The following is a 14,707-nucleotide window of genomic DNA, read 5'->3' as shown; positions in this document are numbered from 1 at the left end:
AACTGGAAGTGCTGTATAAGCGATTATGTTGAATCTGTCTTAGAGTGTCTGTACCTTTAGTGTTGAATATTCATATTTGTTTGAGGGTCCATAGCCATGCAGAGCTTTTTCCCACTAAATACATTTATGTGAAGGCGCATCGATCATTCTTCCCCTGGATACTTGGGAATTAGAGTTTCATCACTTCATGGCAAATAGATGGGGAAACAGTAGAAACAGTGGCTAACTTTCTTTTTCTGGGCTCCAAAATCACTGCAGATGGTGATTACAGCCAAGAAATTAAAAGACGTTTACTCCTTGGAAGGAAAGTTATAACCAACCTAGATAGTATATTCAAAAGCAGAGACATTACTTTGTCAACAAAGGTCCATCTAGTCAAGGCTATGGTTTTTCCAGTGGTCATGTATGGATGTGAGAGTTAGACTATAAAGAAAGCTGAGTGCCAAAGAATTGATGCTTTTGAACTGTGGTGTTGGAGAAGATTCTTGAGAGTCCCTTGGACTGCAAGGAGATCCAACCAGTCCATCCTAAAGGAGATCAGTCCTGCGTGTTCATTGGAAGGACTGATGTTGAAGCTGAAACTCCAACACTTTGGTCACCTGATGCAAAGAGCTGACTCATCTGAAAAGACCCTGATGCTGGGAAAGATTGAGGGCAGGAGGAGAAGGGGACGACAGATCACTGATTCAACGGACATGGGTTTGGGTGGATTCCGGGAGTTGGTGATGGACAGGGAGGCCTGGTGCACTATGGTTCATGGGGTCGCAAAGAGTTGGACACGACTGAGCGACTGAACTGACCACTTTTCAGTTGTATACCCACTGCATCTGATCATTTTTCCACCTGAAATGAAGCTGCTATGTAAATCTCATTCATTTGATACATAAAGAAGAACCAAAGACAGGAAAATCTGTTGTGAAAATGCTCCAAACCATTTGCTTTACTAGACACAGAGAGAAAAACAATCAAGTGGAGAGAAGCAGAAGAAAGAGGTGAGTTTCTTTTACAGGGAAGAACGAGAAGATATCGACTCAACCACAGCACATGGGTCCCCATTCCTCTTTGCCTTTTCAACTATAATTCTTCAAGAGAAGATGATATACTTCAAGAGCCCTGAAAATCTTGTGCCTGGAGAGGGGAGGGGTTCAGGCTGATTTCAAAGCATGGGGAACTCAATATGCTAAGTTCAAGGTTTTCTAACCAAATTGGAGACACTGACGAAGTATTAAATACTTTGGAGATGCCATTAAAATCTCTTCTGGTCAGTTTCCTTATTTTACAGTCACAACTCATATATTACAATACTAATTGCAATGAAATCCTCGAACGTAGAAAAGGCTGATCTGGAGCCAATTTCTTGTGCGTACCAGAGTTATAAAAGAAATGCAAATATGTTCATTTTTCTCTACCAGGGGGATGACCACCAACCACCTAAGTAGCCCTGCTGTATGTGTATGTGTGCACGTGCATGCATGTACAAGTAATTCTAGCATATGTGTATGTATGTGTATGCACACACACGTGTGCATGCTCAGTCATATCTGACTCTTTGTGACCCCACACACTGTAGCTCACCAGGCTCCCCCGTCCATGGGATTCTCCAGGCAAGAATACTGGAGTGGGTTGCCATTTCCTTCTCCAGGGGATCTTCCTGACCCAGGGATTGAACCTGTGTCTCCTGCACTGGCAGACAGATTTTTTTTTTTTTCACCACTAAGACACTTGGGAAGCCCAATCCTGGCATGACCATTCAGCTAACATCTTTTTTTTTTTTTTTAGCAAAACAGTGAGGAGTACTTTAGAATTTTCTTTATGACCCAGATTTTTGTAGCTATAATTGCTGGGGGGTTCCATTCATTTTCTCAAAAGCAATTTTTTGAAAATACATATATAGCATTTTTCAGCTACCCTCATTCAATAGTCATCTGTTAGGATCAACCCAAGGGTGTAACAGGAGAGGATGTCAATTAGCATCAGTGTAAAGTAGTGAGAAAAAGCTCTCCTTGGCTGTGGGACCAGGGCCACTTGCCCCAGTGCCTCTACAGATTTCAAGGGTCACCATCTCTCCTCCCTTCCACCACAACCCACCAGCTCACCAAGGTGGACTGAATCCCCCCAGTCCATCGCATTCTCTCCTTTCCCACAGTATGATGACAGTGACCTTGGCCCCAGCCCCTGCCTGCTGTTCCTGTCTTATGTTGCCCTCTCTGATCTCCTCCTACCACTGAGAATCTGACCACTTTACTCTGCTGCTAACACTTTTCCATCACTCCCCATGTAGCCTCATGTGAAGTGGATTTTAGGCCCTTTGCTTGTATAATAAAATCACGATAAGAAAACCTCATAGGATTATTGTAAGAATTAGACAGTATAATGGAAATAAAACCATCTGTTTAAATAAAGTGAAACCACAAATGTAAGAAGATATATTAGTTCAGTTCAGTCGCTCAGTCATGTCCGACTCTTTGCGACCCCATGAATCGCAGCACGCCAGGCCTCCCTGTCCATCACCAACTCCCGGAGTTCACTCAGACTCACGTCCATCGAGTCAGTGATGCCATCCAGCCATCTCATCCTCTGTCGTCCCCTTCTCCTCCTGCCCCCAAGCCCTCCCAGCATCAGAGTCTTTTCCAATGAGTCAACTCTTCGCATGAGGTGGCCAAAGTATTGGAGTTTCAGCCTCAGCATCAGTCCTTCCAAAGAAATCCCAGGGCTGATCTCCTTCAGAATGGACTGGTTGGATCTCCTTGCAGTCCAAGGGACTCTCAAGAGCCTTCTCCAGCACCACAGGTCAAAAGCATCAATTCTTCAGCGCTCAGCTTTCCTCACAGTCCAACTCTCACATCCATACATGACCACTGGAAAAACCATAGCCTTGACTAGATGGACCTTTGTTGGCAAAGTAATGTCTCTGCTTTTGAATATGCTATCTGGGTTGGTCATAACTTTTCCTCCAAGAAGATATATTAAGGGGAATTTAAATTTATCAGTAATTAATAAATTAGCTAACTAAAATTACTCAAGTAATTAAGTTGATTTTAATGCATTGTATCAGAGGTGTGATGGATTTATACAAGCTATAATGTTAAAGTGGTGATATTGATTTTCCTCACATTACACATACAATATCAGATGTTATGGCCAAATCAGTGCTTAAGTGGGAAGCATCTAAATAATAGTTTTGCTTATAATACATATATGGCACTTGACATTATGTAGAAAAAGCTATGCAGTCCTGATTTTTCCTCTCACAGAACTCTATTAGACCACAAATCTATACCTTTTCAAAAGATGTGTCCAATAGTGTTTCTCATCGTTATAGAAAACCAAAACAAAATGCTAACACATCTGCAGATGCTTACCGGGGGCAAAAATCGTGCAATCACATGTGCTAGAATAAATATTCAACAACAAATAAGTTATAACCCATTGATATCTAGTAAGTAATCACAGTTGTGTGTTAGGAACCAATTTGAGTTACTAGTCCCAGGGACAATCCTGAGTCTCCAGAGACAAGTTTTGTGCCCCTGAACAAAATTAAACCTGTAATGTTGTAAATATCAATAAAAATGGAAGCCTAAGGTCAAATTTTCTCAGAAATAAAATGAGTAAGAGAATGCAAGTAGGAAATGCATAAAATGTTAGGCTACTTGGAAAAGTTACAACTGCTTAATGAATTACATCACAGCTAACTTGGGTTTGTGCTTCCCTGATAGCTCAGTTGGTAAAGAATCTGCCTGCAATGAGGGAGAACCCAGTTTGATCCCTGGGTCGGGAAGATCCACTGGAGAAGGCATGCTGCTAAGTCACTTTAGTCGTGTCCGACTCTGTGTGACCCCATAGACAGCAGCCCACAAGGCTTCCCTGTCCCTGGGATTCTCCAGGCAAGAACACTGGAGTGGGTTGCCATTTCCTTCTTCAATGCATGGAAGTGAAGTCGCTCAGTCGTGTCCGACTCTTAGTGACCCCATGGACTGCAGCCTACCAGGCTCCTCTGTCCATGGGATTTTCCAGGCAAGAGTACTGGAGTGGGGTTCTCCGAGGAGAAGGGACAGGCCTGGAGAATTTCATGGACTATATAGTCCACGGGATTGCAAAGAGTTGGATACAACTGAGTGATTTTAACTCACTTCACTTCACTAACTTGGATTTTAGTAAAGTGAGACCAAAATTGTTCTACCAGGAAACAGACAACAAAATCCATGTTACTATTCAGAGTGGTGTAGTTACAGACACCCAGCAAGTGTTTCCTAAATATCTGCTCATCAAATTGATTAACAAACAAAGATTCAGAGGCTCTCCTATGGTTACTACTATTGACTCAAATATAATTTTTCTTACTAGTGTTATTTAAAAATAATGACTCCAAGATTTTCCCAATGAACACACAAAATACTCGTGATATTCCAGAGTAATGTCCTGTGAAACACAAACAGTACATTTTGCAGCCCGTCCCTATCCAAGAATATGGTCTTTGGGATAGAGAATTTCCTTCTGTCCAACCAAACTGTGTGGGAGCTTTGAGATCCTGGGACTTGTAACTTTATGCTAATATTTGTGGACTTCTACCAGAAAGCAGACGTAATACACACATAAAATCACAACCAGTACTCACACCCCCAGCCTCACACCAGTTAGTGATGGTGCTCTTTCCTACTTGGCCTAGAATTCATCTTCAATGTCAATTTCAACAGAGTATTCCACACAGCCCTGTTAACTGCTGTGTGTATTCATTTGACAAATATTACTGGGCTCTTGCTACGAGCCGGGCACTGTACCTGGGAGGCAGATTGTGGATACAAGTAATTAAGGCAGACATGGGCTTTGCCCTCACAGGGCTCACACTGACAACTGATTTGACACTCAGAGTGATGGTTATTTGCCAGATCTGCTCTGTTGTACAGTGGAAGTGGAGATAGTTCTAAACAGCTAAGTGTCTTCTATTTTCAAAGGGGATCGAAGCTGACAGTTTCTGCACCCCTATCTACTGGCTCCATAAATCATGAGATCTACCAAGGAATGTAGCAGCTGGGTAATAACTGAGTGTTATTTCTTAGGGGGAAAAAAAAGAGATGGTCTTCTTTCACTCATTTTAAGTATTTGATTTACAAGTCATGTTTTATGAGGAAGAACAAAGTGACAAGTCATCTTCCTTATTCCTTCCAGGGATCCATTTCTACTGTGGATCCAATAAAGCCACAGGAGAAAGGTTCATGAGAATTTTAGAATGAATGAATTTTGCCTCCACTTCCACTAGAGAGACAGGAACAGAAGTGTTTTCTTTCCTCTGCAAGGGGCAGAAAGAACATACATAACCTACTAAGTGGAGCTAGGAAAAGCGATCAGATGGCTGAGCGCGTGACACGGTCCACTGCCGCTGGCACACTTCATGTGTCTTCTCCTAATCCTGCCCTCCTGTCCCGCCCACCATCCTCTCTTCCATCCTGGGGAAGGTGGTTCTGCCTTCCCCAAGCAGAGCTCTCTGGCCTCCTTCCTCCTCTTATTTTTAAGTGGGCTGGTTGCATTCCTATGGTGGGGATTAGCTAGGAAGCTGGTGTCTCCTCCCGTTCTCCACCCACCCAGAAAAGTGCAAAATGTACAAACAGTGAGTTTGGTGGAGCAGAACAGAAGAGTGGCTCAGTCAAAGGGGGGTATATGTATACACATGGCTGATTCACTTCTGTTGTACAGCAGAAACTAACACAACATTGTAAAGCAATTAATCTTCAAAAAAAAAAAAATCAAGCTGATGAGAGCAAAGATATTACTGCTAATATCATACTACTTACTGTTCTACTGTCTGTAAGAGTAACCCTGCCTCTGGAAAATTACACACTAGGCTCCAGTAAAACACTGTCTAGTTGCCTTATTTTAAAAAGAAGATTCCCACCAAAGCCTAAGTCTATGTAGGTGCTGCCTTCAATGCAAAGATGCAGTTCTTTAACTCACTAGGAGGAAGATCCACGATGCTATTGACACTGACAATTGGTTGTTTCCTTTTTTAACCCGCGTGTGTGTCTTGAAGTGCCTACTAATTTTGACTTATGCACTCTTAGAGCTCTCGCTCGAAGGCTAGAGTCTTGTACAAGTTTTGGAAACTGGCTGGAATGAAACAAGGAAGAACAAAGGGACAAGTCATCTTCCTGATTCTTTCCAGGGATCCATTTCTCCTGTCACTTTATATTTCTTTGAGGATTTTACATTTCTTCCCTCTGAACATTGTTTCATTTCTTCATTCGCCAAGGAGGGACAAGCTTAAAAAAATACTACAAAAATCATAACCAGAAAATGATTCAGTTTTGTCTTTTGCCCTTTGCAGTGACATGTGCCAGCTCTTATATCATTACAATACTCGTTTGTGAACGTGAAATAATACTGTATCATGAATGGAATTAATTTTGTAACCTTCAAGCAACATTAGCAACACTATACTTACGAATTTAGTAAAGAACAATGTTTTACAAGTTGCTAGCATATCAGAGAACACAGTTGTGTGAAAGGACAAAATATCTTGTATTCTACTTTGGGCTTCTCAATTAAGAAATAGAACTAAAATCTTGCCATTCACTTATTCATACCGTGATGTGCCAGACAGTATTCTAGGAGACACAGATACAGTGGTGAACAAAACAGACAAGAGTCACTCTCGTCAGGGAGCATGCAGTTGACCAACTGGTCCTTGAAAATTCTGGTTGAAACTGACACTCAAGAAACATATTAAAATGCACTCCACAAGTTTTGACAGCTAGGTAGAAGCTCCTTCCTGGCCCATTTCATTCATACTCATGAGAAAAGCGCCCTTTCTATGGACCAGGTGGATTGATGACCTGCTGCACAGCTACAGAAAAGACAATGTGGAAAATGAAGCTCTTACCATTAATAAATATGTAGATGGTAGATTCTGCTTTGTTCTTGGAAGCAGGTGCAGAGAGATATCTGCAGCTATAGAAGCCAGTGTGGTTGGCCTGAGCCGCGTTCAAGGTCAAAGTGCTGCAGAATTTCTTGAGGTTCTTTCCACAGGCAGACTTAGTGATGTTAAGCTTCCCGCTTTGGTTTTCCCTGTTCACAGCTTCAGGCAGATACCAGGCATGGGCAGCTCCTCCTCTGCAATCATAGAGGAGAAAACAAAACACCGTCAGGGTTAGGGCCAGTGCCAAAGCATTCATTTCATTACAAAGCACTATCCTGAGGTCTTGGGCTTCCCTAGCGGCTCAGACGGTAAAAGAATCCGCCTGCAATGCAGGAGACCTGGGTTCAATCCCTGGATCGGGAAGATCCCCTGGCGAAGGAAAACCCACTCCAGTATTCTTGCCTGGAGAATCTCATGGACAGAGGAGGCTGGTGGGCTACAGTCCATGGGATCACAAAGAGTTGGAGACATCTGATTTTTATATAAATACTATATATATATATATATATATAGAGAGAGAGGTCTAAGTCCAGTCATCTGCTTTACAGAAGAGTAACACATTTAGAAAAACTTTTAAACAACTCAAAATGTTCAGGGCATCCCTTCCTCTGATTCCTTGTGAGTGAGTAATTCATCTCTCCCGTAGACGAATGAATCGCCCTCCGTGGGAGGCTGGATGCATGTGGTTTGCACTCGGCAGATGGCCATCTACCTGTCTGCTCTCTGGGGAAGGGTTTTGCCTTAGGAAGGACAAGCAGATGGTCCCCAAACCAATACAGTCACTCACCTGCATTTGAGATTCAGCGTCTGGCCAGCTTGCATCACGTGCCGGGTGCCTTTTAAACTCAGTTCAGGATGTCTTAATATTGAACCTGAACTAGATCCTGGAAAATAAAAGTTGAAGTGTATTATTTATTTTTCAAAAAAACATTTGACTGTTCCAGGTCTTAGTTGTGAACTCTAGAGTTTCAACTTGTGGGATCTAGTTCCCTGACAAGGGACTGAACCCAGGTCTCCTAAATTTACATCATGAAGTCTTAGCCACTGGCCCACCAGGGAAGTCCCTTGAAATGTGTTTTTTGAAAATTGCCCTCTCGTCTTTTTCTTTTTTCTCTTTTAAGTTAATTCCTTTAAATTCCTTTTATGGAAAGCTATAAATTCCATATGCAAAAAAGTACATCTAATACAAATATATTTTATTTCACAAAATTTTTGTAATCTAAGACTTGCTAACAAGTATTATATATCCTACTATGCCAAATGACCTAAAAATATTCAAAATCCCATTAACTTAGAACATTAATAAGTTCAATTTATGGTTCAAAAAACAACCATATTAAGACTATATCGTAACTTATTAAAATATTCAGGATTAAATATCAATGTCATCCAAAGTATATTTCTAATATTGAACCAACATGAGTCATTTGGTTATACAGGCCTGTCTGATCTTTTTTCTGAATACTTTTCCTGGATTCTAGACATAGTTCACTCATTAATTGAGTCATGGTATTTTGGGCAAGTCATTTCTCTTTCTGAACCGGTTTCCTCATGTGGAAAACTAATTATAGAATCAAAATTAGTTTTAGAAGCCACTTTGTTTATCTTACATAATCTCCAAGTTTCCTCTTTAGTGGAACAGAGAAGAGGGAACTGTCCATTCCTACGTGACACTTGACAAGTATATTTTGTGGGAATCGTTGTGAGACTATGAGATCAGCTATGAAAAAGTGCATTGAAGTCAACATCTCCATACAACACGGTATCCCCATACAACACAATATCCCTTCACAACATGATGTCCCTTTACAACACAACATCTCTATACAACACAATATCCATCCATGGGATCTGCTGTGAGACCCTGGCCAAGTCACTTCTCTCCAGATCTCAGTTCTCTTATCTGAAAGGCAGGAGACTGGACTGGATGACTCTGGGTCTCTGTCTGTTTCCGCCATCCCCAGAGCCAGGATTCTTTGAGCCACTGGTGCCATAGAAGTTGAAATTCTGCTGAAGCTCTTGTTGATTTATCAGGAGACACCTCAATCAAGAGCTCTCTCCTCCTCCCCTATTCTCTCCCTCCTCTTCGCCCTTTTTTTTTTACCAGCTTTTTCCTGGTAAAAGCAGGAGTTTGGGGCTCAGGATTAGCAGGGATAAAGGTTGGGGGAGGGTAGGTAGAATCTAGAAAAATGGTATAGATGATCTTATTTGCAAAATGGAAATAGAGATACAGATGTAGAGAACATACATATGGACACCAAGAGGGGGAAAGGAAGGTGACGAACGAATTGGGAGATTGAGACTAACAAATATACACTATTGATGCTGTGTGTAAAATAGATAAACTAATAAGGTCCTGCTGTATAGCACAGGGAACTCTACTCAGTGCTCTGTGGTGACTTAGATGGGAAGGAAATCCAGAAAAGAAGGGATATATGTATACACAGAACCGATTCACTTTGCTGTGCAGTAGAAACCAAAACAACACTGTAAAGTCACTTTACTTCAAAAAAATTAATTTTAAAAAAATGGTCGGGGGAAGGAGAAAAGATAAACTCAGAGGGAGCCAAGTTACATATGTGGAGCTGATCTTAGGGAATATTTTCACATAAAAATCAGTTTCCAGCTCTAAAACACAGGGAGCTCAGCTTGGAGCTCTGTGATGACCTAAAGGGGTGGGATGGGGGAGGCGAGGGAGGCTCAGGCAGGAGGTGATATATGTACAATTATGGCTGATGTGCAATGTTGTATGACAGAAACCAACACAACATTGTAAAGCAATTTTCCTCCAACTAAAAAATAAATCAAAACAATAAAATAAATAATGCAAAAAAAAAAAGGCTTCTGAAGTGGACTCCAAAGCAGAAAATGGGATCTTGGACCACAGACCTGCACACGTCAGGTTCCACGGGGAACTCTAGCAACGCTCCCTAGTGTTGCTCTCAGGTTCTAAGAGTGCAAAGAAAACGAGACTCGGCGGCACACCTGCACGGGAAGCCTCACGTCGCCATGTCCTGAAGGCACGCCCTCGGCAGTCCTGAGCAGGCCGTTTCTTGGTATCCTCACGAGTGAATCGGAAAGCTGCCAGGCACAGCCTGGGGACTTGGTTCTCTGTCACCTGAGTGGCAGGCATGCTGCCTGGCATGTGACAGATAGACACCCTTGTCACTGATACCTGGCAGAATCACGCCCCTGCCCCACTCCCATCAGAGAATGTTTTGCTGGGTATGTAACTCCAACAAAGATGTTAACATTATCTGCTTTCCTGGTGTTGCTGCTTTATTAAATATTTTTAAAGTCACTTTTTAAAAAAAGATTATTTTTTGGTGTGGACCATTTTTCAGTCTTTATTTGTTACAATATTGCTTCTATTTTGTGTTTTGGTTTTTTGGCATAGAGGCATGTGGAATCTTAGCTCCCTGACCAGGGATTGAACCTGTACCCCCTGCATTGGAAGGCGAAGTCTTAACTACTGGACCTCTACAGAAGTCCCCAAAGTCACTTTTATATACAACAGGCCCTGGTATTGAATTACAACGGGAACAAATGGTTCAGTACTGACTAGCTGCTACTGCTGCTGCTAAGTCACTTCAGTCGTGTCTGACTCTGTGCGACCCCACAGACGGCAGCCCACTAGGCTCCTCTGTCCCTGGGATTCTCCAGGCAAGAATACTGGAGTGGGTTGCCATTTCCTTCTCCAATGCATGAAAGTGAAAAGGGAAAGTCAAGTCACTCAGTCGTGTCTGACTCAGCGACCCCATGGACTGCAGCCTACAAGGCTCCTCCGTCCGTGGGATCTTCCAGGCAAGAGTACTGGAGTGGGGTGCCATTGACTAGACTTAAGTTCAAATGACTGTACCATTGAGATCCAATTGGTCTATTAAATAACCTCACAGAACAGGCCAACGGATTCAGGTACCTAAAGAAAAATTTTGTCCTTTCCTCACCTTTGAGTTTCCTGAGGCAACAAGTAGCTCAAAATCCGTGACCCAGAAGAACACTAGGTCTTTCTAAAGCCACAGCCAGCAACTGATAATGCCTGCCCTGAAAAACACCCAGGCCAGGGCATGGAATGTTGAGGGTTTCATTGAGCAATTGTTCGTGGGTTGTAGCAGGTCCACCCAAGCTTCCTGTGGAAAATTCTGGGCAATAAGTGGTAGGTGTCTCTGTGGTTTGTGTGCACATAGTAAGCTTTCCCATCCAGGAGCAGCCAAGGGGAAGATGCCTTCCTTCTCCTGGCAGGAGGTGAGCCTTCCTTTTTTTTCAGTTGCTATTTTGGTTTCCAAATTGTGTGACTCTTTGCTCTGTGAGCGCCTAGAACACCAGCACTCCTGACCCTCGTCAGAGAGAGCCGTAAGCCTTAAAGAACCACCCAAATTCCAGCAGAGAGAAGCATCACGCAGAGAAGATCCCTTAAAAAATATGCCCTCTGCACGTCCCTCTCTGCTTCTCCCACTTCAGCCTCCAACCAAAAAACAACACAAAACAACCAACCTGAGTGATTAGCTAAGACACTGAGAGAAAAACAGCATTAGGGGAAAGTTTGGGGGGAGAGAAATGTTGATAGAAATATTTTGCTATAGAATTTGTTTCCACCGACATAATGAATTTTGTACTTGGAACGAGGAAGCTAGAAAAAAGTAGGTGATTGAAAGGAAAGGAGAGGTATAAGGAAATGGTATTCTGAAGTAACTGGACACTTTGGGACATCACATTCTTCAGTTAATAGGAAACTAGAATCTCATAAAGATGAACAGAGATGCCAAAACTACAGTTCAAAAGGGAAACCGACAAGGGAAAAGTGAGACACTTATTCCTCAACTGTTCTGAAATTTCAATAGGCTTTAAAACATTTCTTTGAAGCAGTTTAATGCCCTTACACCTACTTGTGTAATGAAATATTTAACTAATGTTTTCTGAGTATCTCTGGCACGTCAGACATTTTTCCCAACTCGATCGTGATGTGTATAAGGACGTGAATATGCATATATTCCAAGATCCCACATCTTCCCACCAAGGACGACTCTGTTTGCTCTGCTCATGAGTAGGTCAGAGTCACATTGTTCATTTAGAAATAAATCGACAGGATACTTCATTTCAAAGGGTGGAGTGCTATGACTTTACAATGGTCCCCCACTGTGAGGCTCAGATGGGGATCAGGACTTTTCACTGTTTGCCAAGGTAGCCTAGAAGCCTGGTTTAAAAGTTATTGTCCCCTCAGAGAACTAGGTGGTCTGTGAACTATTGTTTTCATCAAAGTTAACGACAGTAGAATCATGGGGGTCCGAGGGATCTCCTTATATCAGGAAAATAACTATATAAATAAAACCAAACAGAAAACTCAAACAAAAAATGCAGTCAACAACATGAAAAGGCACTCTGCTGACTGGGGGAAAACATTTGCAAATCATATATCTGCTAAGGGGTTAATATCCAAAATGTATATTTAAAAAACCCACACACAACTCAATAGGAGAAAACCAAACCAATTTTACAAATGGGCAGCTGCTGCTGCTGCTAAGTCACTTTAGTCATGTCTGACTCTGTGCGACCCCAAAGACGGCAGCCCACCAGGCTCCCCCGTTCCTGGGATTCTCCAGGCAAGAACAATGGAGTGGGTTGCCATTCCCTTCTCCAATGCATGAAAGTGAAAAGGGAAAGTGAAGTCGCTCAGTTGTGTCCGACTCTTAGTGACCCCATGGACTGCAGCCTACCAGGCTCCTCTGTCCGTGGGATTTTCCAGGCAAGAGTACTAGAGTGGGGTGCCATTGCAGAGGATCTGAATATTTTCCCCAAAGACATATGATCAACACACAAAGATGCTCAACATCATGGATCATCAGGGAAATGCAAATCAAAACCACAGTGAGATCTCACCTCACACACAGAATGACTATTATCAAAAGGACACGAAATAGTAAGAATTGCGGAGAGGGTGGAGAAAAGGGAACCCTTGTGCACTGTTGATGGGAATGTAAACTGTGCAGCCACTACAGAGAACAGAAAGAATTTTTCTCAAAAAGTTAAAAATAGAACTCTCATGCTGCTGCTGCTGCTGCTAAGTCGCTTCAGTCATGTCGGACTCTGTGCGACCCCAGAGACAGCAGCCCACAAGGCTTCCCCCTCCCTGGGATTCTCCAGGCAAGAACACTGGAGTGGGTTGCCATTTCCTTCTTCAATGCATGGAAGTGAAAAATGAAAGTGAAGTCGCTCAGTCATGTCCGACTCTTAGCGACCCCATGGACTGCAGCCTATCAGGCTCCTCCGTCCATGGGATTTTCCAGGCAAGAGTACTGGAGTGGGGTGCGAGCTATCATATGGTCCAGCAATTCCACTTCTAAATATTTATCTGAAGGAAATGAAAACACAGAAAGACATGCATTCACATGTTAACTGCAGCATTATTTATAATAGCCAAGGCATGGAAGCAACCTGAGCATCCACTGATGGATGAAAAAAGAAGATGGATGGGTCTATATACTCTTTGGAATACTACTCAGCCATAAAAAGAATGCAATCTTGTCATTTGATTCCATGCGGATGGACCTTGAGGCCATTACGCTAAATGAAATAAGTCAGAGAAAGACAAATATGGTATGATCTCATATGTGGAATCCAAAAAAAAAAAAAAATCAAAACAAAAACAAACTAAATGCAGACTGTGGAAATGGACTTTTGTCACAGGCTTCATTATCAGGAAAAACTAGTAAGGTCAAGCAGAGTGGGCAAATAGCATTAAAAAGCTGATACGTATATATGCTCTTATGTGACCACTGACACTTTGTATTGTCCTTGTTTGAATAGTTTCCCTCATTGTTCGTCTGTTCTGTGTTATTGGGTAGACAGAAAGAGAAGAGACCTTTATGGCCCTTAAACGAACACCCCTTCGTTCCCCACACGATGACCTCTGGGAGGAAGCCCATGCATGGACGGTCCTAGGATGCTGCCTCTTTCCCACCTGTACTTCACTGGCAAGACGGGATGCTTTCTTTGATCTCAGTGGGAAGAGTGAATAAAATTTCAAGTAAATAAAAAGGCTTTATTTTGCAACCAAATCAAAGCCCAGATGACGGAGACTCTTTCTTCAAAACTCTTCAAAGCTACCATGATGGACACTGAAAGAGGGAACAGCGACCTCGGGTCATCATGAACCAGACAGCCTTGCCCATCACTGTTAAGACTGGGAGACGGTTCTTACATAAAAAGTGGCCAAAAAGTATCTGTAGAACACCACTCTTTTTATTTATCTAAGTAATAACAGTGCTCTGATGGGTTAAATGCAACTTCTAGACAAGCTCTTTAGCCCCTCTTCCTTCCAGACACCCCCTTACCCCTACTATACTGAAATCAAAGGGTTGTTCTCTGTAAGAAAGGGGCCTTTTTCAAACAGGAATCATGAAACAGCTATGTTTTTCCATTTTTGATTGAGAACATGAATCCCCCCAGCTCTACTACTAGCTAGCTCTGTTGCGGCCAAGAGCAAGTCACCTTAAGCCTCAGATTCTTCATCAGCTCACAGAGGAGGCTGGAGTTACGATTCTGACAGCCTCTTCCGGCCTAAAAAGCCAGTGATTTTTATATCCACAGTAATTAATAGCAATGTACAAGTTAGAAACCACATTTTAAAACATAACCTCTGGAAAAACAAATAACCCATTTTAAAAATAGATTAAGGATCTGAATAGACATGTCATGTGCCAGTTAGCAGATGAAAAGATGCTGGAATCCATGAGGAAAATGCAAATCAAAACCACAGTGAAGTACCAATTTCACACCCACTTGGATGCTTCAATTAGA

At 42.3% G+C, this 14,707-nt stretch overlaps 1 protein-coding gene across 6 annotated transcripts in view; it reads right to left on the bottom strand.

Annotated features, from left to right (window-relative positions):
- The window catches only part of FLT1 (fms related receptor tyrosine kinase 1), a 205,302-nt gene that overhangs the window by 164,640 nt on the left and 25,955 nt on the right, over positions 1-14,707 (bottom strand). For all 6 annotated transcript variants that reach the window (XM_015473753.2, XM_024999786.2, XM_024999785.2 and 3 more), the window contains exons 2-3: positions 7,698-7,794; positions 6,875-7,104 (exon numbers count right to left, since the gene is read on the bottom strand). In XM_015473753.2, the coding sequence (XP_015329239.1) occupies positions 6,875-7,104; positions 7,698-7,794 (327 nt within the window). The remainder of the gene's footprint in view (positions 1-6,874; positions 7,105-7,697; positions 7,795-14,707) is intronic.

Source organism: Bos taurus, chromosome 12, assembly GCF_002263795.3.
Source record: "Bos taurus isolate L1 Dominette 01449 registration number 42190680 breed Hereford chromosome 12, ARS-UCD2.0, whole genome shotgun sequence".
NCBI classification, from domain to species: domain Eukaryota; kingdom Metazoa; phylum Chordata; class Mammalia; order Artiodactyla; family Bovidae; genus Bos; species Bos taurus.
The sequence above is the reverse complement of the archived record's forward strand: the minus strand, read 5'-3'. Positions and strand labels throughout refer to the sequence as shown.